Source organism: Mercenaria mercenaria, chromosome 2 (genome assembly GCF_021730395.1).
Source record: "Mercenaria mercenaria strain notata chromosome 2, MADL_Memer_1, whole genome shotgun sequence".
NCBI classification, from domain to species: domain Eukaryota; kingdom Metazoa; phylum Mollusca; class Bivalvia; order Venerida; family Veneridae; genus Mercenaria; species Mercenaria mercenaria.
This window is the reverse complement of record NC_069362.1, coordinates 43364315-43389854: the sequence shown is the minus strand read 5'-3', so window position 1 is coordinate 43389854 and position 25540 is coordinate 43364315. Positions and strand designations below refer to the sequence as shown.

Below are 25540 nucleotides of genomic sequence, written 5' to 3'. Positions count from 1 at the left end.
ATCATTACTATATATTGGTTGAAATCATATTGCATGCCTATACTTGACATACTGGTAGCATTTGCATGTTGAAAAAAGACTCCAGACTGATTTAACATGTGAAATTTATTCATACACCCCTACCCTAATTTGTGATTGTCATTTCAGTGTAAAAATTACGGTGTGTCCGTTTGGCCAGAAATATTTTTCTTGCATCAAACATGACCCCTACTTTTCTTTGGATATTTTTACAGTATAAATGTTGCTCTGCAAGAAAATGTAAGTTAAAGAAATTTAAAATGGGTTTAGGTGTGTATTGCAGCATTGTGAAAACTTGTCGTTTTATATAGAATATATAGTGGTTGGTATTTAGTGTGTTATAACCTCTAACGTACTTACAGCTACGTGTACATGGCTTTCCGTAAAAATCGAAGAATACCGAAGTTTGTACGGAAATTGCGTAATCATTGCGACCGCTGCAGTATTTCATTCACTGTATACAGGGCTATATTCCTTGGCTAATAATTAGAAGATTCTGCATATACTCAAAGTCATTGGAGTGGGGACTCTTTTTAAATGGTAGTAAACTTCATTTTCTTTCTTGAAAATATTGTCAGTGCTAGATCTGTATAGAAATAAAAAGAAAAATATTGGATTTTTGTTTGATGCAAGAAAATCATTTTCTGTAAAGTAATAGAGTATAACAAAGTTCCGTGATGAATTCTGCATTGAAGTTATATAATGATGAAAACCAAGATATTGCAATGAAATTAAGGTTTGATGCTCCTGATGAGTGTGAACGAAATGCCATTATGTGACTGTCGTTATCTTAGAGGCTGATCACTACCAAATAGAATGTAAGCCTCCGCAGGTCTAGTCACAAGTAGTCCAAATATAAATAGTACTAATCTTTTTTCCTTTCCTAGTGCATTTTCTCGGCAGCAACGTGCTTACTTTTACCTACCGCGTTTCAGTATGTATCCTTTGCATTGTAATGAAATCGGCATGTTCCTAACGCATGCTAGATAAAAAATGGCGGCGTAAGAATTTAATGTCACGAAAAGAGAAATTGAAAGAAGCGAAAAGTAGTAAATTCAGCGGGTTGTAATTAACGAACTGTAGTTTTCTTATATAAAGTTAACACCCCTTTTCTTTTTGTTTTTCTAAAGTAGCGATCTAGTTCTTTATGGGAATATAGTCTCTGAAAATTGATATGCTAGAAAATGTCGAAACACCGTTATGAAGTGAGTGGATTTTATATGAAATACAGAACAGCTGGATTTAGTGGTGTTCAGCCTAGAGCCATTTCGCTTTTTAGTAGCTGTATACCTTATACCGGATAATGCCCTGCTATGCCTGCAAATTTACAAATATGTGTAGCTACACAGCTAAAGCATGAACTGGGCCAGCGAAATAGAAATTGATCATCACGATGGTAGTTGTTGATACTGGTTGGAACGACGATTTCTTCTTTTGAATATCACAAAAATGATAAGCATACTTATTCCGCAATATACAGACCCCACTGTAGCTATGTAGAATATTAGATTGTACGACCCTGTTACATCAACGCTGTAACCGCCCAGATACCCCCCAATTACATCCCCCACACCCATTATCATATATGATATAGCAACTGTCCTTGGAAAGCTTTCTGGTCCGCGAAGCTCCAGCTGCAAAGACGGCAAAAATACTATTACTATACTAGTCGTGAGACCTCGGAGTATCATCGCCAAGAACATTCCCCAGTATACTGGCGAAGCAATAACGCCAAAGTGGGCTACAGCCCAAAGTAAAAACCCATAACAAATATGTAATTCTGGTCGAGTCTTTGGATAAAATTTCAAAATCACGGTAGAAATAATTCTTCCTGCAAATCCAAATATTCCGTTTAGAGAGAGCAAAGTTGCGCCTGACTGAACCCCAAAGCCCTTAAGGACAGCTACGTCCACAACGAACCACTGTTCAACCGGGCCAAATGTTATAAATATAAATGATGCTACAATGTAAACCATAAAGGCACTGTCAGTCAAAAAGCTCACAACAGACGTCGTATCGCCTTTGGCACCGCCGGTTTCACTTCCTTTTTGAAAATACCGTTTAGAATAGTGAATAATAAGCCCGCAAGGAATGCAGTTTAAATATGTTATAGCACTCAAAATAAATAAACATCCATTCCACGAATACGCTTCAATTAAAGCATCAGCAATGTATGGCATTGCCGTCTGTCCGATTGTAGCGCCAATTGTCAGAATGCCAAGAGCAAATTTTCTGTTGTCAGTGAACGTCCAATTGATAACTATTGATGTACTGAGTACATTTACACTCGTAAATGTACCCATGACAACTCCAACAAGGGCTATAACTGTGCCGATGTCACGTGCCAGACTCCCACAAGCCATAGCAACACCAGCGACGACGGAAGCTGCCATTACGCATGCGCCGGTATCATACTTTGTGACAATTGTTGTGAATAGAATCCCACCACCTAGAAATAAATGGAAAAACAGTTAGGTTGGAATAAAAAATGTTTAACTGTTATTTTGTAAATCCCACATGTTTACGTCATCTAGCACTTAAAGAGGTCAGAATTTCAAAGGAATACTAATTTTAATGAAGTATGTGACTGTACAGATAATTCGGATCAATGTTGGAGTGGAGATTTATTACTTATGTACTGGCGTCAGAACTGCTAGCTAGCTTTCAATTTTTATTATATCTAATACCTAATGACAGCCCCATACACAAGCCCTGAACAAGTGCCGCCTCCGAACGTAGACACTGTAAGGCTGATATTAGCTCAACGTAAACAACTCCTAGTGCCGGCACCATTCCAAAACAAGAAAGGTTTATATACAAGCAAGCCGCCATTACTATTACAGCACGTGATCTTGGCGCGAGCATTTTCCCTCCATTTCGGTCAACTCTCTCTGAGTCAGTACTCTCCTTTGAAAGTGTTGCATTTGACAAAAAGTTATTCGATTTATTCCCTGAAAGTAAAAAAGATGCTTCCGTGTGCCGTTCGTAGCTGGCATATGTTAAAGATACTTCCATGTCACTAGATTTTTCAACAACTGAAGACATGTTTTATAATGTGACGTCACGAGGAATCACAGAATTACTTTTGTACATCCAGTGTATCAATTGCCACCATATACATATTACACTTTACTTTGCTTTTAATTTAGATAAATGTACCTTATATAGTTTCAGTCATAACAAAATAACATGACATTACCCTCGGGCATGTCTTTGAAAAGAAAACGTGATTAATTAATATATATATATATAACATGCCATGCAATAATAACATGGCTATTTTCAAATGTTCTCGTCAATGTAAGTATGTACATGCATTGTTTTTATCATGGCATGGAATAGTATATACATGCATTGTTTTTATCATGGCATGGAATCTAGAGCAGGATTAAATTATTTTTTTCAGGTGTAAATGAATGTGTAATACCTATCGAATATCGCACACATTGTATAAACGCCTGAATGTCTTACTTAGAAAATGTGTATTCACACGTACATGTTTCGTTCAGAAATAATTTTTCAGTATAGTTCGGACATTATGCAACGCAGGAATATGTGTATGAATACGAAAAGAAAAAAAAAACAAGTTATAATCAATGTGTGAACTTCTCGGCTAAACAGGTCAAATTCAGTGCTTAAAATGGTTAGGTTTGGGATTCTTCTCAAAACGGTAGAGTCGCAAGTTATTGGTGATTACCAAACATCGGCCGAATTATGGTTGTCGCTATCAAATTGCTTTAGACTGATCAACGCAGTTCGGTAGTGAAATATCAAAATGCTTCAGACACAACGAATTTCAGTGGTCAGATACCAAAATGTGTAAGACAAAACGAAGTTCGGTGGTCAGATACCAAAATGCGTAAGACACAACGAAGTTCGGTGGTCAGATACCAAAATGCGTTAAATACCAAAATGCGTTAGACAAAACGAAGTTCGGTTGTCAGATACCAAAAACAACGGAGTTCGTTTGTGAGATATCATTTTGACATGGAGAAAATGTAGTCAAGCGGGACATTTGAGCAAACTCGAGAAAGGTCAACGCAACCATACAATTTTCTGTCAAATCTACTCTTATGATAAGACATATTAGATTCTGAGGATGAAAAATGAAAAAAAAAAAAAAAAAAAGATAAGCGGGCTCGCTGTGGGATTAATTTTAAAAGCCAGAGTGTACTAGTTTCCCGATTTCTATCCGTCAATGGTATATCATTAGACTCATTATACTTCTTTTATTTGATAGAAAGAGCCTCCGTGGTCGAGTGGTTTAGGTCGCTGACTTTGCTTAGGGTGAAGATTTTTTCCATGTGAGGAAGCCATTCCTCAAGCTGGCTTACGGAAGGTCGATGATTCTAACCAGGTGCCCGTCCGTGATTAAATGAAGACTAGATAGGCACCTGTGCTCTTCTTCCACCGTCAAAAGCTAGAAACTCGCTATATGACCCATGATTGTATCAGTGTGACATTAAACCCAACAGAAATATTTTATAGGCATTGGTAGTCAATCAATTTATATTTACTCCACATTTTTGTTTATAGAGCATTTTACTTAAGAGAATATTTTCAAAACAGTATGTAATTTATTTTTACTGGGTCATGCGGGATCAAGAATCAATTCGATATTAATAGAAAATCTCAGCTTTTATTATCGACAAAATAAACAAGCAACAACATATTAATTCTCTGTGAGCAAAACATCATTTCATGAATTTAAGCCTATATATAAATGATAAAATCTATTTTCTGAATAACGCAAAGTATCCGAGACACATATCATAATTGTTTTTAAATGTGGCTCGTAATGTCAATAATTTCAGTTTGGCTTTATGAAAACATCATACATCGTACGTGCATATGTATTATAAAAACTTTCGACATATCGAATACCATGAAGTAAATTTAAACTGCTTTCAAACACAACCGTTCGTTCTTGACAAACTCTGATGAATGTGAAGAGAAAAGCAAACATGACTTGTATCGATAAACACAAAAGTAAAATTAGCCAGAATATCAGTCTCACAAAAATAGAGAGAAGAAAAAAAAAAACAATTTTCCAGACTTCAAGAAAAAGGGCGATGTAGTCTAAAATTTCTTATCAAGAGTGTTTTAATGAGTGTTTAAAGATTTTATTTTGATTACCGAAATTAAAGGATAGACTTTTGATAATTTCTCTTCAGAAATTATTACTAAGATATCATTACAAAATAAAATGCATGTAAGCCTAGATACATGCATACATCACATTTATACAAGAATTCAAACAAATACACACAAATGGTTTGAGCTCACACAAATGGGTTGGACAAAACGTTATTTCAACAATATCTAGGGCCTTCCCAAGAAAATAAAATGCAAAAACTACATACTTGAAGAGGTAAAAAGCCTTCATTTTCAAGATGATTTTATGGATTGTAGAACATTTGCCCCCCAGGACATTTACCCCCCAATGAAAAAATGAACTGCTGGACATTTGCCCCCCAGTTGAAATGGCAGATAGGACATTTGACCCCCATTGCTTATTTTTGGAACGGACATTTGCCCCCCCCCCCCCCCCCCCCCCCCCCCAATATTTTTGTCCTATATGCGAGTATATATAACTGTATTTTTGGTTGTTTTATTATCAGAACAGAACAGAAACAGATAATAATTTGATAAATATATTAATTACTTTCAGGTGTTAAGGTAAATAATAATAGCCTATTATTGAGTAATAAAAGTGCTCATAACAGTGTTATGATTTCTTAATTAGTGCAATGTTTTTAACACTCAAACTTGTTAATTTGGCAATTATCTACTACAGAATTGTATAAAACAAAGCCATTGTCCCCTAAAATATGACGAATGTCCTGTCTACCATTTCAACTGGGGGGCAAATGTCCAGCAGTCCACTTTTTCATTGGGGGCAAATGTCCTGGGGGGCAAATGTCCGGATCCCGATTTTATGTCATATTCCGGTTGTTTTATAAGAAATATTTCTAGTTAATGTAAGTATTCTTTTAATATAATTTTATTCTGATCTGTTCATTTAAGGTATCTTTTGTTAAGGTGGTTCTGCACGTTCGGATATTTTTTTCTACAATGAAGAATCTGATTCAACCCTGATTTTTTTTTCAGAATATAGCTTTTCTGATAACATTTTCGCAAATGGAATTGTTTTTACAATGTAAACCTTAACGAAACTTCCCATAGTCGTAAGTAAACACAATGCTCTGTGATAGTGTAACTGAAATTGTATAAGTCTATGAGCTTGTTCTTTTATCCCTTTATTTTTTGCGATATTTGCCCATGATTAAAGAGATTCGCACATTTCAAGTATATTTGGAATTATCTAACGCGTCCGATAATACTTTTTCATATTTTGCCTTCAGAAAGATAGTAGCATTGCCGTTTAAGTAATTTGACTCACGGCTTGCCATTATTTTATAAACTGATTTTCATTTCTGGATACCGAGTCAATGCATTATTCTACATATTCAGGAATATAAATAACCTTACACGATTACTTCCGGTTTATCGAACGTGCATAACTACCTTAAATCCAGTCGTCCAATGAAACAGAAAATTTCCCTTTAAAAAATCTCCTTTTACCGTCTTTGTTGGATATAATCAAATCTGCATATGGATAATGATATGACCAGGACAAAAAAGTGACTGACACATAGGCAGAATGATTCCGACACCAGTGCTCGCGCTGCCAATCAACATTATCGCCAAATGTCGATTATTTTATTCAAAAGTCGATTAAAACGCAATTTTTGGCGATAGAAAATGGCGATTAATTAATAAAAATGCTACAAAAAATATTGCAAAAAATTGTCCATTAACAGCTGGAATATACATAGTTTTATCAACAAAAACGTGCGAAGTCGGTAGAAGGAAGAGTATTTGCCCATAGGTATAATTACCCACTCAAAACGGTGACTTTGACACGCTTAATTGAACACAGTCTGCTGTTTATTGAATTGCCAGTAATTATCGGCAATAAGCGTGACACCTCGTGTCAGTTTTGTTGTTCACAGTTTGATCTCGGTTGGAGATAACACTCGATCTTTAATCAGTATCATAATGTCTATGATTATTTTTATATTAATTCTTTCATCAAAATAATATTAAATTTGTATGAAATTAAAATTGTTTAAGAAAAAAAAAAAAAAAAAAAACAAAAAAAAAAAAAAACAAAAAAACAAAAAAACAAAAAAACACTCGCTCTTTTACGGTGTGTAACGGCAATCTTAGATTTTAGCGTAGACAGTAAGCGCCGAGAGTACTTTCCCTTTACCGAAATGGCGAAAATCGCAAATGACTTTATTTTGAAGCACAGGTGCTAGACACATAGCCAAATATTTTACTCATAGGCCTATATATGTATATATATATATACATATATAGGCCTATAAGTAAAATATTTGGTTATGTGTCTATAGCACCTGTGTTTCGAAGTTGGAAAATCGTCTATACCCGTGAATACGATGCATTCACGACTCAGGGCATTCTCGCATACCAGAGGTCTACCGTGGTTCCCGTCTCGGGATTTTGACGAACATCTGATGGATGAGAATGGACTCAGGGTTGGTCCCGAGGTTATATATCTGCGCATTTTACACGAGTATCAACGGTATGTTCAGTGATATATGAATGTATAATGACATTTATTGAAAATGTATTCAAATTTGCACTAGAAGAAATTTGCAATGAATTCGAATGAAAAAAAAGAGAAAGTTATTGTATTACTGTAGTCCTTGTTCCAAAATGGTCATGCCGTAATTTTATGAATACTCGGAAACTCCAAACGAGAAGTAAATTTCCACTGAGGCTGGGACAGGGGAAATGGAAGAGAGGATGAAGGGAGAGAAGAAAGGAGTTTCACTGTGTTGCATAGTCACCTTAAGGTACATTCGCGTTACTATCAACTTTCGATGATGTCCACTATAATGTCGGTCATTGAAAATATTACTTGAAGAGTCTATTTATCCTAGTAGATTTTGATACTGACCGGATTGACCATTTCTTCTTTTGAATATCAGAAAAATGATAAGCATACTTATTCCGCAATATACAGAACCCACTGTAGCTATGTAGAAAATTAGATTGTACGACCCTGTTACATCAAAACTGTACCCGCCCAGATATCCCCCTATTATACCCCCTACACCCATTATTACATTAGTTACTGCAATTGTCGTTGGAAAGTTTTCTGACCCTCGAAGCTCTAGCTGCAAAGACGGTATAAATACTATTACTACAGCCCCTGATAAGCCTCGGAGTATCATCGACAAGAACATTCCCCAGTATACTGGCGAGGCAATTACACCAAAATGGGCTACAGCCCAAAGTATAAACCCGTAACACATGTGTAATTCGGATCGAGTCTTTGGATAAAATTTCAAAATTACAGCGCACATAATTCTGCCAGCAAGTCCAAATATTCCATTGAGAGACAGCAAAGTCGCGCCTGACTGAACCCCAAAACCCTTAAGGACAGCGACGTCCACAATGAACCATAGTTCAACCGGACCAAATGTTACAAATATAAAACATGCCACAATGAAAACCATAAAGGCACTATCAGTAAAAAAGCTCATGACGGAAGTAGTACCGCCTTGGGAATGGGTTTTCTCTCCAGTTTGAAAATACCTTTTCGAATAATGAATAATTAACCCACATGGAATGCTGTTCAGAAATGTTATAGCACTCAAAATTAGCAAACATCCACTCCATGAATATGCTTCCATTAAAGCATCAGTAATGTATGGCATTGCAGTCTGTCCAATTGTAGAGCCTAATGTCAGAATACCAAGAGCAAATTGTCTGTTGTTAACAAAAGTCCAGTTAATAACTATTGATGATACGAGGATATGAACACTTGCAAATAAACCCGTAACAACTCCTACAAGGGCTATAACTGTGCCAATGTCACGTGCCAGACTCCCACAAGCCATTGCAACACAAGCGGCGACGGAAGCAGCCATTACGCATGCGCCGGTGTCATACTTTATTACGACCTTTGTGAAGAGAAGTCCACCACCTATAAATAAATGGAAATATATGAAAAGAAACTGTAAATATATTTGTTTATCTACTTCACTACTTTTGTATATTTTATCAACTGCAACCGCATTTTTCTATATGCTGATGTATCATTTTCAGACAGACATCGCTTTATTGTTAACAGTTGAAGTTTCTTATTATTGTTTTGAGCTTGTCATTCTATATTGAATGAGGGCACTTTAAGTTACTATGTATTCTGTAAAACTGTGCAGACGTTACTTGAAATTTTAAAAATGTACGAAGTTTTGAAATGTCGAAATTACAGAATGATATTCGATCGGACGTAACTTGTTTTTCGTGAAATATATAGCTATAGTTCAGTCGAAACAGATACCGGGGAAATTTCCTTTTGGAAATGACTAGTCAGTACATGAAATACCTAATATAAGTCCAATATACAAGCTCTGAACAAGTGCCGCCTCTGATCTTTGACACTGGAACGCCGATATTAACTCCACATAAACAACTCCTAGAGCTGTCGCCAGTCCATAACCCGAAAAGCTCATATATAAGCAAGCCACCATTACTATTGCACCACGTGATCTTGGCACGTACAGATTTCCTCCATTTTGGTTATCTCCATCAGCACTCTCCTTTGAAAGAGTCGAGTTTGACAAAAAGTTCCTCGAATTATTGCTTGACAGTAAAAATGAAGCTTCCGTTTCCCGTTCGTTCTTGGTATACGTAACAGACGATTCCGCGTCTCTAGTTTTATTATCAACTGAATACATATTTCGTAGTAAATTACTGTCACAGTGGCGTCACTAGGAATCACAGAAATACAAATACATCATCAATGTGTGATCGTCCGCAAAGTTCATGGTACTTTACTTTGATTATGGTTTCTAAACATTATAGTTCAATTAAATGTAGGGTTACTGAATATTGTTTTCAGTTGGTTGTGCAAAGATTATTCACAACTCGGTCATAAAAAATACCGTGATAATACTTTTTGATCATGTCTTTACATAGAAAACGTGATTAATTAGGATATCTATAAAACACATCATGCAATACATGTAATGATACGGTGAATCGTTTTTAAACTTTCTGTACTGTCGCACTATTGAACCCTGCAGATGTAAGGTTGATATTACGATAACATGATGAGACAGCACGATAACATAATGCGATATCTTGACAACACGATGCAACAGAACGACAATAATACTGCGTTATTACATCGTAATGTTGTGCTGTCAATTCGTGTTGTCGTGCTGTTACATCGTGTTGTTATGCTATCGCATCAATTTGTCGAGGCGTCATGGTCGATAGTGCGACATTAATATCGTGGAATAGCATTGTGTTGTTGAAGTAGGCCGGCAGTACGATGGTACGACATTAATATCGTGTTCCGCGCAAAAGAGATTGCAAAATGGAGGACGAGCTAGATATCCACTATTTTAACAAGTTATTAAAGCCAAGAATGTTTCACCATATCTTATAAAGTCTGTGATATCTTATTTATTTTTTATAATAGAAAATAATTTGCACATGTAGTCATTTTTGACCAATTAGCAGATCGAGGACATATAATATTGCCCTAGACAAAATTGATATTTGCTGAACCGTTGTACATTTTGTATTTATATATATATACTGTAGATCTGTAGCCTAAATCTAAGTATGCTATTGTTACAGTAACTGCGTATGCCTAACAGAAGCGCGATAACACGATATTGATAATGTCGCACATGTCGTATCACGCCCACACGATGCTACTACGCGATATTAATGTCGTACCGTCGTACTGTCAACCTCTACACCACGCCCACACGATGCTGCTACGCGATAATAATGGCGTACCGTCGTACTGTCAACATCTGCACCACGCCCACACGATGCTGCTACGCGATATTAATGTCGTACCGTCGTAATGTCAACCTCTACACCACGCCCACACGATGCTGCTACGAGATATTAATGTCGTACCGTCGTACTGTCAACCTCTACACCACGCCCACACGATGCTGCTACGCGATATTAATGTCGTACCGTCGTAATGTCAACCTCTACACCACGCCCACACGATGCTGCTACGAGATATTAATGTCGTACCGTCGTACTGTCAACCTCTACACCACGACCACACAATGCTGCTACGCGATATTAATGTCGTACCGTCGTACTGTCAACCTCTACACCACGCCCACACAATGCTGCTACGCGATATTAATGTCGTACCGTCGTACTGTCAACCTCTACACCACGCCCACACGATGCTGCTACGCGATAATAATGGCGTACCGTCGTACTGTCAACCTCTACACCACGCCCACGATGCTGTACGGATATTAATGTGTACGTGTAATGTAACCTCTACACCAGCCCACACGAGCTGCTACGAGATATAAGGTACCGTCGTATGTCAACCTCTACACCACCCACACATGCTGCTACGCGATATTAGTCGTACCGTCGTACTGCACCTCACACCACGCCACAATGCTGCTACGCGATATTATGTCGTACCGTCGTAATTCAACCTCACACACACCACACAATGCTGCTAGCGATATTAATGTCGTACCGTCGTAATGTCAACCTCTACACCACGATGCAACTACGCGATATTAATGTCGTACCGTCGTACTGTCAACCTCTATGCCACGATGCTATTGTACGATATAAATGTAGTACTATCAACATCGACACCACGGTAACACGATGCGATAGCACGCGAACACGATGCGATAACTTGATATTAATGCCTTCTGTCGCGCCGACTCGTCGTGATGTCACATTGTGTTAGCGTTTTGTCACGTCTTGCTACAGTATTATGATATCGCAAATGTGTTGTTGTGCTGTCATACCATGTAATCTCGTTATTTTAGTATCGTCTTCACGCTTTCTAGGGCTCGGCAATATGACAGTGCGACGGCTCTTTCGGAACACCGTAGTTTCTGTAGTGGGTCACCTTTGCACCACCGCCATTATATCCGATGGTAATGCTCGTGTAACTACATAACTATGCATGTGCAAAAATACTAAAGCCATAAATATCTGCTTATTCTATAATACAATTGCGAAACTGTTTACAATAGATATATAGTTGCCATACAGGAACAGGAAATGTTCTGAAATGCGCATTTGCATCAAAATCCCTATAGGGATAATTAAAGTCAGTAAATTGGTCAAAATTGAAAGAAGTTGTATTAGTATTTTTCTCAACGTTTACACATTTTGGTTTTGAATTGTTGAGTCACGCTTGTTTCACTGCTCGTATGCATTCTGCATGAAATGAGAGTTTTCATGTTTATATCTAACGATGACAGTAGCAGTTAGACCAGAAAGACCAGACTTCTATTTGAAGGAATTAGGTTTGAAGGAGCTGTGGTTATATAAGGCACGGCGTCAGTTTATCAGAGTTTTACTGTATCTGATTTAAAACGTTTAAACGAAATTTCTGTATTTATAACCCTTACTTAAAATCAAACTTATCTTTTTCTTATCTTAAATCAGTTTTCACATGTTGCATTCAATTCAATTCAATTAAAACATCTTTTCAAAAGGTAAATGCCTTTCATAAAACAACCCAAAAGTCACGTAAGAAACTATTAACATTTTTTTTTTTCAAACCCTATCTCTACAGTCTACTCTCTACATTGCCGTTTTAAATATTTTGAAACCAATCAATACGCGATTTCACATATCATTGAATCAGATTTGTATCCGTTTAAAGTCTCATCATATAAAGTTGAAACACAAACAAGATAAATGAAAAGAAGAACCAATATAGATCACTGTATATTGATTTTAAACGTTTTTTTCTATGGGTTGTTTATAGTTCAATTTATTTATGTAAACAAGACAAATTCACGTTATTGACGAGCCCAATTAAGAAACACCAATTATTTAAACAAAGACCTTTTTGGATGTGGCAATGCGGCTTTTGCCGCTACTTGACACAATTTCAAAAGGCTATATATACTAGTATCGAACATGTTATATTCTAAAACACATTTATTAACAAATTGATCGGGGTAGAGAGAAGCGTTATAACCTCTTTCAATGCGATAGGAATCGGAGGTAGTAATTTTTTAGCAATCACATTGTCAAATACGCGTTGAATTGTTTGAAATATCTGATAAAATAAAATACCTAAGCAGATGAATAGTTTCAAAATGAAGGGATTGATTTAGTCTTTTTACAACAATGCATATAAATCGGCATAATAAATCCGGCAGTATTAGCGCGGACGTGAAACTACCGCCGATTAGTGCAAACAGTACTGCTTTAAAAGCTAACGGAGAATGTGGGATTAACGAAGAACCGAATTCGAACGTGGCGGCCTCTAACAGTGTGGCTCCCCCTAGCAGAGGAATGGTGAGCCAAAATCCGAGGGGTACGAGCTCCAAGAACCTTATTTATCGCAGCATACCTCCGAAGCCTCATACGTTTACGCTTTCGGATATGTTGGAACCGAATTTTACTCATCAAATGGGTGCTCCGCATAACAAAAAGCTCGGACTTACGGGTAGTTCGTCCTCGGAGTTCGCTAAAAGGTTCATGTCGAGGCCGACAACACAACCAAAAGTGGTGGAATTTAATGTGAAAAAAATGGGAGCACAGAAACGAAGAGGAATAAATGGATTTTTCCCACCAGTAAAACTTCGGGGATCGGCAAAGGCTGACAAATCAGTGCCTACAGTAGCTTTTTCAGAGGTAAAATTATTCTTCAATAAAAAAAATCCAGTTGAGATTTCTATAAAACTATAGTACAAGCATTTGGCAACTTCATACTTGTCCGTCTGTATCATATTTGATCATCTATATTATGCTCTGACATCATTTTGAATTTCTACGTATTCCTTTTTTTTATACCAGTTTCATTCATTTCAATATCTGAAAGAAAAACATTTGGGCTTACGGGACCTTTCGTTGCTACTCGTTTAGGTACCATTGTATTTACTAACTCAACTATCGGTATAATAGTCCTCTGATTAGCCACCTGTATTGAGATATATGTTTTCGATTAAAGCGGCTTTTTCATAAACATTTGGTAAAAATGATGTGCTCTCAGAATTTGTAAATGTTTGTATTTTGAGAAAGTGGCCTTTGGTATAAATTTACACGCAAAAATAGTTTGCAAAGTATCTGTAAACTACACATCCATGTCTTGATTTGAGACTAACAAATCTACTTTTGTATGGGTTTCACTCTTTGGATTATTGTCATTGTCAGATTGAAAATTAAGGACTATTTCATCTCAAGTGGAGTTAATAGTGACTGTGATATGTAGTTTCTCTTTTAGACATTTACCTATTCAACAATATATATATATACTACTACTTCCGACGATTAACTGAAAATTCAAAGAGAAATCTGAAATATGTTCTATTTCATTACGTTTCATATGAGTGGGTCCTTTTTTTTAACGAAAGCCTAATTTTCCCAGTTGTTTCTTTTCGGGCTTAGATGTCGTGTTAGGTTGGAAACAGGCGGTTTGTTCCATAGAGAGATATCACAAGTAAAGAAGTGTATTTAAGTGTCTATTGAGTTTAACTTGATATAAAGTATACGTGCCCAATTAAAATTTAAAGGATGACTAGCTAAAATTTCAAGTCAAATAGTAAACACATTTATTTCAAATAGTATTGATCTTTGTATAATGTAAATTTTGTCTTAGGTTTAGGTATTATCGGGATTAAGAAGAAGTTTGACGAGTTAGTATTATAATAATCCGCGGATGTATACAGCAATATGCATTTTTACGATTATTTGGCATACCGCCAGAAATATTACTTTAAGAAAAGGTGTTAACAATAATTGGCAGATTATATTCAAGTCGTGTACTTTTCAGCTTAGAAATTGAGTGAATATGAAAGTAAAAATATGTAAATATTTAAAATTTACTTAATTGTCTGAAGTCAGGAAATATAGCAAATTGTCAGCCGTGTTTACTTAAAATAAAATCGAGAAAACATTAAGAATATTTTCTTTTCTTAAAGGCACGAAAATAGTATTTTACGCACAATGGTATTAAGTCATTCGCTGGAAATAAATCGGTATAATTTGTAAAGGTAGAAGTGGTGCATTTGTGAAATACAATGCTTCATTCATTGTTGTAACCATGTATCCGCAAGCAGCAGCAACTGGCATTATAAAGATGAATGGAAATGACGTAAGAAAAAATTGATCACAAGTTAACAGAGAAAACAAGAAATAATTTGCCATGCTGTTTGCAGCGTGAAATCAAACGCTACAGAGGGCATGTAGTTCATTTTCTTTTTTTTTGCTCCAGTTCGTAAATCTAAAACTGATCGAGGTCAACATCGTAGGTACGAATAGTCGTTTTGGGTACTATCTGTATACGAAGCCCATACCTAATGAGGATGAAACGTGACTGCGCACTTACGATAGTAATGATTCCTGATAAAATGACCAAAATTCTTGTTCCTCCTCATGGAGCCAACTTACATAATAACGCATACTGTCTGTTCAAAAGACATATCGTCGCCTCAGTGCGGAAGTATGGTATAATTATGCACCTTTATTTATGTATGCAGTTACAATAGTTTTGCGCTGGTGCATATTCAAATATTGTTCACCATTTGCTCCAGCGAGACAATGACCATTTCTATGGAATCCGAAGTCGCAAAATGGAGTCTAATAAAATATACCCGTAATTTCTTACACAAGTGTATTTGACCAAAAGGCCAACATCAAATTGTACATGTTTATAGTAAATGTCTGCTGATCATACTTGTTAACACACAGGGAAAGATGCATTATTTCTTGGAAGCTAACAAGCACCTAGTACATAATATGTCTGAATTCAGTGAACAAATCTTTGTTCATTTAAAAAAAAAAATATGGTACCGGTGAGCAACAGTGTTCTAAAATATTTATTCCAAAATTGATTAAGATGTCGTTTTGATTCCCAATTCAGCCATTATGTACCGATAATTATATACGATATCGTGTTCTTTTAAATGAACAAAGATTCGTATCATATTTTCATTAAAAATTATTTTTATTACTAAGTCAGACTGAACGTACGGCATGCTTTTGATCATGCTCTTCAAATTTCGGATACTAATATCTTTCATTTGTATTATTTTCGCTTTTGATTCTCATTGAGTATAAATAAGTAATTATTATCTATTTCTATGTTGTTATGACAATATGGCGCCACTATTTCGTGAATGTGTAAATTTGATGCTTACCGAACTACTGAGATACAAATGAGCCGTGCCATGAGAAAACCAACATAGTGGGTTTGCGACCAGCATGGATCCAGACCAGCCTGCGCATCCGCGCAGTCTGGTCAGGATCCATGCTGTTCGCTAACAGTTTCTCTAATTCCATTAGGCTTTGAAAGCGAACAGCATGGATCCTGACCAGACTGCGCGGATGCGCAGGCTGGTCTGGATCCATGCTGGTCGCAAACCCACTATGTTGGTTTTCTCATGGCACGGCTCAAATTAGATATGAAAAAAGACACGAAAATTAAATACTGTCCTGCAGAATTTTCCCAACCAAACTATAAATAGTGGGACCTGAAACTCTGTGTAACGTAATACATTTATGAATGCTAAACAAGTGATTTTGAAAACTGTATTTTACGTAATCTGAAAATGATGACATAGATCAGGTAAATTTAATATTTTAGCGTCTGCATTTTGACGTAGGAACTAATCCAAACAGCACTTGGTCCGCCAATTCATTTTCAGCCAAAGACATTTAAGATTATTCTATTTACGAGTATTATTAAAAGTTCAGACGCTTTCTTTATTCTAAATAACTTTAATAGTAATACATATAATTTGATTACATTGAAGGATTTAGAGAAAATTTATAAACCGAGTGCTGGAATACGCCGAGCACTGGTTCCACTGCTAGTAAATTGAACTTAAAAGAACTGCAATACCCAGAATTCCCAGTCATGTTTATTAACATTTCAACATTTCTATATTTCAGCCACCGCCACCTCCTTCGGAACCTAGCCCACTTCAGCTCGTACCGACGGCCTACTCAGAGGTGCGGCCGAAGTCTGAATCCCGAAGCATTTCTCGCTCATCACGACATTCACACAGATCCATACGCAAGACCCCAGAATCCGTGAGAACAGCACCGCCACAGGAAAACATGACAATATACCCAGAGACTTTTGAATTTGACGACCTAAGTTACCTGCCACGACCGAAAAAGTATTTACCTAAACGAGACTTACCGTGGGTCTTTAGATATAAGGTAAAAAGAAACATGAACGAATTGTCAAAAATAATGGCGAGTAAACCAGGCCCTCTTATCGACGTATAGAATATGATTTTATATAAAAAAAAATAGTTATTCAGATATGATGGATTTATGTGAGTGTAAAACCCAAGTTTATTAGAAGTGTTTTTCAAATGGTCTGAATAGAAATAATACAATGCAAAATTGTGCATTTACTGCATGTTATTCATACGCGTTGGATTTGAAAGAAAAAGTGTACAAAAGCAGTTAACAGAAGTTATTCAGACGTCTTGGAATATAAAAAAGTGTAAAATATGCATTTATTAGGCTGTATTATGTGTTTATTGCAAAATTCATTTACCACAATATACTAGATTCAAATATGACAGATGTCCAAACTAGACTTAATAATAAATAGTACTAGGATCATAGTTACAAATGCGATTTTAGTGCACAACTTGAACATTTTTGTTCAAAAAGAGTTCTTACAATTGATAGATGTTTCTTCTTCAATGTTAGAAATGCCACGCACGTGTAAAATATCTGTTGTGTTTATACTTAGTCTAAACATTGCACTTTATTTCGTAAGCAATTAACATTTGCGTATGTGCCGAAATTCTCCAGTGCCCAATGGTTTTCAGTTATTTCTAATATAAAACGGTCACTAATTGTTATGCATGTGAAACTATCATAACAGTCACCTGTGTTGAACGGACTCTTATCTTAAACAATATGTCAACAAACTTCCGGAATTATTTTGTTCAGGTTTCCACCTAACTTTAGCAGTCACCTGCTTATAGAAGCTAAATTTTCACCACATTGACTTCTTACTTATAACACAGATTTTTGCGGACAAAACATCATTTTTAGCAACTGGTGCCTATATTTCGATATTTCGCGGTGGTTTAGGTAAGATGTTGCAAAATAATAATTGCATTACGAAAGGGTAATATAAGTAATTTATCGATCACAACTTAATGTCACGGTGCTTACAAATATTGTTCAATGCACATGTACATGTACGTAGAAAATTATTTCTAACGGGTATGCGTCCGTATTCACATTACAATTTTTGTCAGATTAACATGGCCAGAAACTGTCCTGCATAGTTTTGACAGAATACAGGAGCAAAACTGTATTATTAATTACGTAATGATTTTTTTCTTATTTGCTATTCCTACAGGGTGACCAATTGCAACCCTCGTGACTTTTCAGTACTTCACGGGGGGAAACGGGTAACATCTTTGCTAATGATCTTCTTATTACTTGTAACAAAGCGCTGAAGACAGGAAAACAAGGGCTCTGCTTGGCACAAAGCATCTACCAGAAATTTTCAATACTTTCTCTCAAACACTTCGCCCTTCATGGACCAAATGTGTAGGTTATTTGCACACCGAGGCTTGTTCGAAGAAAGCATTGAAAATATCTGGTAGAGGCTTTGGGTCTAGAAGAGAACTCGTTTTTGTCTTTGGCACAATTTTATCTTAATAACATCAGTTTATTATATATTTTTATTCTATAAGAAAGTTATAAGCAAAAATGTCATCTGATTTTCCCTCGTGTACGTTGCCGGAAAGTCGCGCATATTGGCCACCCTGCTCTTTCTACAAAATTATTTTCTATATATAAAAAATATTATATAAAAATTCAATACTGGTTTAAAACATCAGATATCTGTTCGCACCAGTTTTTCAAGTTTGTTTGGAACATGGATGCATCTATAATTATCACTTCAATCACAAAAAATATCACCAGTCTGACTGACGTATTCGGTACCTTTGGACATGGTATGGTTTAAATATTTATACTCTTCATTAACTAGTAATTTAAGGATTTAAACAAATATACAATCTAGCGTATTTGTCCTGGTGACCGTGTACTCTTTAAAGCATTCTTTGTTGTAACTTTTTGAAAACGTATGAAATGTAACTCACCTTTCATGGTATGTATTTCTTCTCAGTGCCACATGTATACAAACAATATCATATATGTTTGTAGACAACACTTTTTCAAGTTAGCAGTTTTATGTCATATTGTGAAGTTTTGAGTATATAATTGAGCCGTGCCATGAGAAAACCAACATAGTGGGTGTGCGACAGCTGGATCCAGACCAGCTGCGCATCCGCGCAGTCTGGTCAGGATCCATGCTGTTCGCTAACAGTTCTCAATTCATTAGGCTTAAAGCGAACAACATGAGCCTGACCAATTTGCGCGATTGCGCAGGCTGGTCTGATCCATGTGGCGCAAACCCCACTATGTTGGTTTTCCCATGGCACGGCTCAATTATGTTGTACATTTGAAGTTATAATTGTAACGTTACAAACTTATTAAAATTGCATAAAATATTTGAACATTTTGTGTTGTTATTAAATCTCTGTTATCAAACGAAGCGTGGCACAGTTAGTTCAACAGAATTTGCTTTCTTCAATTGAAAGGCAGTGCATGGTACCAAATAAATACCACAAAATAATGACAAAACAATTGAAAAGTTGATAAATGAATGTACTTGGAGGGTTAACGTAGACCAACTTTATATACAATCTTATTGGACATTTTTCTTTTCTGTGACCAACTTATTTCAATAACTAGCCAAGTCTCTAAAACGTAACACTATAATTAATTGACATTTGCAGTGACTCAAAGCAGTCTCCTGCACCTTAACAAATGCAAAGCAACATCCACACAGGCCAACAATCTTTTAACATCGCAAGATCGCAATTTCTATCCAAAATAAGTGTATTTTTTTAAACCAAAAATTATTTTATTAGCACTGGTAAGTAAATGATACTTAACTATATTTTGTCAAGGGATCAAGGAAAATGTGATAATTGAATAATTTTGATAATACGCGATGGCAAGAAGCACAAGTTATCTCCTTACATTTTTTCTTTACCACTTCACAGTTATGCTTTAAATGGTGAATAATACCTTAAAAGACATACAATACCCTCGACTAAGACACACTTTGTTGAAAGAAATGTATTTTGTTTATGTAATGTCAACAGGATTTGTCAATTTATCTAGTCGAGAAACATAGGAATTCTAATCTGACAGGATTACAAACAGATGTCAGTGCATTAAGTTCCTTGAATCGTTTCCAAGTTATAGCCGAAGCGCACACTGTTTCAGTCAGAAAGACTAAGGACATACAGATATACCAACTTAACTAAGAACAAAAGGGCCAAGATGGCCCTAGGTCGCTCACCTGAGTAACACACCATAACAGTGTAAACATATTTTACCAAGTGATTTCATGGAGACTTGTAAATATTCTGACCGATTTTCATTAAGATTGGACCAAAAAACACGGCTTCTTGAGTGTAAACAAGAATTTTCTTTGACTTAACCTAGCGACCTATTTTTTTGCCCACATGACCCAGATTCGAATTCCAAAATTTCATGAAAACAAACATTCTGACAAAGTTATGGGAAGATTAGAGCAAAAAAGTGGCCTCTATATAGTGTATACAAGCCTTTCCTTTGATTTGACCTAGTGACCTAGCTTTTGACACCGCATGATCCAAATCTGAAATCATCCAAGACTTCATAATAACAAACATTCTGATCAAGTTTTATGAAGATAGAATAAACAAGAAGCTGCGTTCAATAAACGCTTGATGCCCCCGGTGGCATCCTTGTCAAAGTCCAAAACGAGGTCAAGTTCAAGGTCAAACTGAGGTCAGGTGATGTCTGAAGATGAGGAATGGTCACAGGGTACATCTGCATTAGTATCAAGTCATTCTAGTAAAGGTATTGAAGCTAGACGAAACGGTCCCATTTGGTTAACCTCGTACGGACGGACGAACGAACGGACGGGACAATCACTATATGCCTCCCGCATCAGTAGATGCCGGGGGGCATAAAAATGTGTCCCCTAGGGTGTAAACAAACTTATTCTTTTGATTTGACCTGGTGACCTAGTTTATGATCCCTCATGACCCATATAAAAATTCATTTGAGATTTCATGCTGACAAACATTCTGACCAAGTTTCATGCACATCCAATGAAAAATGCAGCCCCCATATTCAATCTTGACCAAGATTTCATCCAGACAAACATTGTGATTAAATTTCAAAAGATCCAGTTTAAAATGCAGTCCCTATTTTATACACAAGGTTTTTCTTTGATTTGACCTAGCGACCTAGTTTTTGACCCCAGATTATCCATATTGGAACTTGACCCCCTACTGCTACAAGGTTTTTCTTTGATTTGACCGGGTGACTTACCGGTAGTTTTTGACCCCTGATGACCCTTATTCGAACTTGACCTAGATATCATCTAGACTACCATTCTGATCAAAGTTCATGAACATCAGGTGTAAAATGCAGTCCCCATTGCACACACAAGGTTTTTCTTTGATTTGACCTTGTTTTTGACCCCAGATGACCCATATTCAAACTTGACCTAGATTTCATCAAGGCAATCATTCTGATCAAATTTCATGAAGATCAATTGAAAAATACAGCCCCTATTGCATACACAAAGTTTTTCTTTGATTTGACCTAGTGATCTAGTTTTTGATCTCAGATGACCTTGATTTCATCTAGACCAACATTCTGATCATTCATGAAGATCCTGTGTAAAATGGAGTCCCTATTGCATACACAAGATTTTCTATGATTTGACCTAGTGACCTAGCTTTTGACCCTAGATGACCTAATTCGAATTTGACCTAGATTTCATCAAGGCAACCATTCTGACCAAATTACATGAAGATCAATTGAAAGATACAGTCTCTATTGCATACACAAGGTTTTCTTTGATTTGACCTAGTTTTTCATGCTAGATGACCCATATTCGAACTTGACCTAGATTTCATCAAGGCAATCATTCTGACCAAATTTCATGAAGATCATTTGAAAAACACAGCTTCTATCGCACACACAAGCTAAATTTGACAGACAGACAGACATCGAGCAATCATAACTTATCTGAGCAATGCTCAAGCTAAAACGTGTGATTACTATATATTAATTTACTCCCGTTGGGAACATATAACGGAAAATTTAGGATTTGGCTGACAGCTAACATTAACATCTTTAGATATATAAAAAGACTGATCATATTTGCAATATTTATTCAATAAATTAAACATGTTATCCTGTACAAAGGGCACAAATCATGCCCCTTCAAAGAAATTTCAGCACAACTAAATATCACAATATTTTAAAGTAAGCGTCATTACAGATTCACATCATGTATGATTCATACAACTTTGAGTTTCAGTTAATCTAAAATGTCTTAAACTGGATTAAAATCTATACACTTAACAGAGTAACAGAATTACGTTAATTATCATGGTGGAATGTAAACAGATCATTTACAAGTGACTGGACGGAATATAAAAATAAATATCATTCTTAACTAAGACAAAAACAATATATACAACAACGGTATCATTCTTACACCATACTGATATGTATAATCATGAATATACTTGGTTTTCTTCAAGCTACACTCAAACTGTCTAGTTTCTCAAGTTACGTTTTCTCATTTTCAAGGAAACCATGGCGAAAAATGATTTTTTTTTATTCTGTAAGATTATTTTATGAAACTTATATAGTATTTACTTATTTAAAAGTACTGTTTTTGATGTTACTGTCTTTTACATTATATATTTTCTGTCAAAATAACACACAATGTCCATTGTTCAAAAAATGCCAAAGAAGGTCTATGTACCACTTACTTTGCCTTAATACAACACTTTTATTTGGGTATCACAAAACAACCTCAGGATGTATAAAAATCAATGAGATTTTATTATATCACAGCCTTTCAACAGATGCATGATTTAAGGTAATGATGTCACATGATATCGAACCCAAAGACATGAAATAAAACCATAGGACAATAGTCACACAGGGATCAGTTTACAATCATGAGATGAAGTATTGATAATCCAACAATATATAGGCCTCAAGACTATGGTCTGAACATATAAGAAATATAATCATTCAAGGTTAATAAAGCTTGAACTATTTGAAAATGGTCTCTATAAAAATAAGACAATTATATTCAGCCAGTGTTGAATTTATAATATTCTATCAGCAGTTTATTTTTTTGATATGCTTAATTTTCAGCCTGGTTGATGAATGGATGTAACATTTAACCAAAAACCGGTGTTTAGGTGCAAACAATATTTTTAACTGCTATTTTGAGCTAAACAAAGGTTCAGTCACTTAAAATATAGAAAGAGCTTGCTCTAGGTAACTATGTTTTTATCTAAACCTCAAGCCCCAGTGATACAACTCCCTAATTTATAACTATATAACGTGTTACTGTAATTCCAACGTTATAAAAGCAGCTGACTTTTTTCTTATAAAAATCTGAATAAATATATGGTTGTCCGCAGACTGTCTTTCAAACAAAATCTGAATATATATACAGCCATCAGCAGCCTGTCCCCCAACTTGCACCATCTAAATAAGCACACAACAGACTACTGTGAAATCACTTAAATTTGTGGGCATGAAATTCTGTGGTTTTGTCCAAAATTGCTGTTTCATGAGGATCTTTTACTTATCAAGCATTCATTAACATGACTTTAGCTTGGTCTTTGGGACCAAATTTGAGGATTGATGCAGCCACAAAAATTAGTCCCCTACAAATATTAATAATTTCAAAGTGTATCATTTTGACCTATAATTTATTCATATTTTGTTATCAATGTTAATACCCAAAGTTCGCAAGTTTAATCAGTCTCTGGCATAAAGCCAAGTGAACAGTAGACATTCTTAATGGTAAGTCCTTACAAATAATGCCACAAGTAGATTACAATCTTTCCACTTTCTATTTTTTTGGTTTTTTATCTTGACACAAAACCAGGATAGAGGTACAGCAGATAATCCAATGTAATCCAAAGTGGAAAAAGTCAAAACAGAAGCTTTTATAATGTTGATATGCCATACATGTTTACACCAAACAGCAGTTCAAACAGCTGTCAGATTTTCCTTTAATAACAAATATATTTTCTACTAGAAGAAATTTCAACTGTTTTGATTTTTGTATATCTACACAAGACTTCCAACTGTGTATAAATCGATAGTTGTAAATAAGAAACAGCTGAACAGTACCATAGAAGACCAGTTAGGTAATAATGTCTCAGAGACAAGAAAAGGAAAATCTCAGAAATGCATATCTCCGAGACTAAAAATGTCTCAAATCTAGACCTTAACTGCTTCTATTTATATATGAAAAATGCATAGAGCAGTCTCTTCACTGAGGAGCATGCTAAAATGATAGATGAACACTTGTTGTGGCTGATCATGGTAGAGGAACGAGATTCTCCTTTGCCCATTTTCTCATCGTTCTGACCATGTACTCTACTTGCGGTGTGCTTGAATTTCTTAACATGTTGATAACATCTCGTAGTGTTTCCCTGAAAATGCAAAAGTTGAGCTGTCTATAATTTGTAGAAGCTCAATGTTAACTTGCTTTTGCTGACATGAACTTGAATTGACAAACATCATATTAAAAACAAACTAGAATAATAAAAGTTAACTGAAGATTATCATACATACTGTAACTACCTTTCAGCACTGAAGAAGTTTCTAATTAATAGCCTTTTTTGTTTTGGTGGGGTGGGGTGGGGTGGGGGTTGAGTTTGTGACTTTTCCAGTTTTGAAGATAGAGGTGCCTAACTAAGAATTGTTTCAGACATGGGCAGGCATCTGGGTAGAACTACTGACTTTCCATAAGCCAGATGTATTGTTCCCTCACATGAAAGAATTCTATTTTTCAAGTGAAGTCCAAACCCACAGCTACCAGCGCAAAACAATTCGAAGTCAACAAACTTAACCACTCAGCCACAGAGGCCTATTCAAAGGAGTCACAGATAATAAGTCCATATGATGTTGAATTAAAGCAAAAGCCACATACCTTGGTTCATGACCAGCAATGATAAGTTGGAACACACCGACACAAGCTCCACGTTTACCCTCCCAATACTCTGGGTTTGGATCTAACCTTTCTAACACATCAAAGGCTTTGGCTGCATAGTAAAACTGTCCCATCTAAAAACATAATAAAAACGCTGGGCTAATTTAGATTTGAAACTTTTGGAAAGAAATTCACATCTCTTTTTCCAGTAACTATGTACTTTTTAAAAGCAAATCTTTTACTGTAAACTGGGAAAATTTGCATCTTCTATATATACAGTAAAACACCGCTCGCTCGAGGTCGCAAGGGGATGAGCAAAATGCTCGAGTTATCCATGGTTTCGAGCGACCCAAACATTCACCAACATAAGAAGAAAATTGTTTGTTTTACCAATATCAATTGTCATCGCTACCATTT

The 25540-nt window shown here is 35.9% G+C and overlaps 4 protein-coding genes across 5 annotated transcripts in view; 1 reads left to right on the top strand and 3 right to left on the bottom strand.

Annotated features, from left to right (window-relative positions):
* Positions 1-1189: 1189 nt before the first annotated feature.
* On the bottom strand, positions 1190-3204 carry LOC128555055 (monocarboxylate transporter 3-like). Its single transcript, XM_053536415.1, has 2 exons — positions 2706-3204; positions 1190-2467 (listed from the first exon to the last, which is right to left on the bottom strand). The coding sequence occupies exons 1-2, from the start codon at positions 3061-3063 to the stop codon at positions 1407-1409; spliced, it is 1419 nt and encodes a 472-aa protein (XP_053392390.1). The 5' UTR covers positions 3064-3204; the 3' UTR covers positions 1190-1406.
* Positions 3205-7485: 4281 nt separating this feature from the next.
* Positions 7486-9937, bottom strand: LOC128548473 (monocarboxylate transporter 13-like). The gene is made up of 2 exons (XM_053523346.1): positions 9443-9937; positions 7486-9040 (listed from the first exon to the last, which is right to left on the bottom strand). Exons 1-2 carry the CDS (start codon positions 9792-9794, stop codon positions 7983-7985), a joined length of 1410 nt encoding a protein of 469 aa, XP_053379321.1. The 5' UTR covers positions 9795-9937; the 3' UTR covers positions 7486-7982.
* A 3094-nt stretch (positions 9938-13031) lies between these two features.
* LOC128555048 (uncharacterized) lies at positions 13032-19291 on the top strand. The gene is made up of 2 exons (XM_053536408.1): positions 13032-13728; positions 16987-19291. Exons 1-2 carry the CDS (start codon positions 13219-13221, stop codon positions 17326-17328), a joined length of 852 nt encoding a protein of 283 aa, XP_053392383.1. The 5' UTR covers positions 13032-13218; the 3' UTR covers positions 17329-19291.
* A 3014-nt stretch (positions 19292-22305) lies between these two features.
* LOC128555037 (intraflagellar transport protein 56-like) overlaps positions 22306-25540 on the bottom strand; it is a 28569-nt gene continuing 25334 nt past the window's right edge. For both annotated transcript variants that reach the window (XM_053536401.1, XM_053536394.1), the window contains 2 exons: positions 25124-25257; positions 22306-24623 (listed from right to left, as the gene is read on the bottom strand). In XM_053536401.1, coding sequence (XP_053392376.1) covers positions 24509-24623; positions 25124-25257 — 249 coding nt within the window. In that variant the 3' untranslated portion in view covers positions 22306-24508. The remainder of the gene's footprint in view (positions 24624-25123; positions 25258-25540) is intronic.

Excerpts from the sequence above, each read along its gene's own strand:
- LOC128548473 (XM_053523346.1), bottom strand. The coding sequence starts at position 9,794 with ATGTATTCAGTTGATAATAAAACTAGAGACGCGGAATCGTCTGTTACG. Across the intron at positions 9,041-9,442 it reads GTATATTGGACTTATATTAG|GTGGTGGACTTCTCTTCACA; the intron begins GTATTTCATGTA and ends ATTTATTTATAG.
- LOC128555048 (XM_053536408.1), top strand. The coding sequence starts at position 13,219 with ATGCATATAAATCGGCATAATAAATCCGGCAGTATTAGCGCGGACGTG. Across the intron at positions 13,729-16,986 it reads CTACAGTAGCTTTTTCAGAG|CCACCGCCACCTCCTTCGGA; the intron begins GTAAAATTATTC and ends TCTATATTTCAG.
- LOC128555055 (XM_053536415.1), bottom strand. The coding sequence starts at position 3,063 with ATGTCTTCAGTTGTTGAAAAATCTAGTGACATGGAAGTATCTTTAACA. Across the intron at positions 2,468-2,705 it reads GTGTATGGGGCTGTCATTAG|GTGGTGGGATTCTATTCACA; the intron begins GTATTAGATATA and ends ATTTATTTCTAG.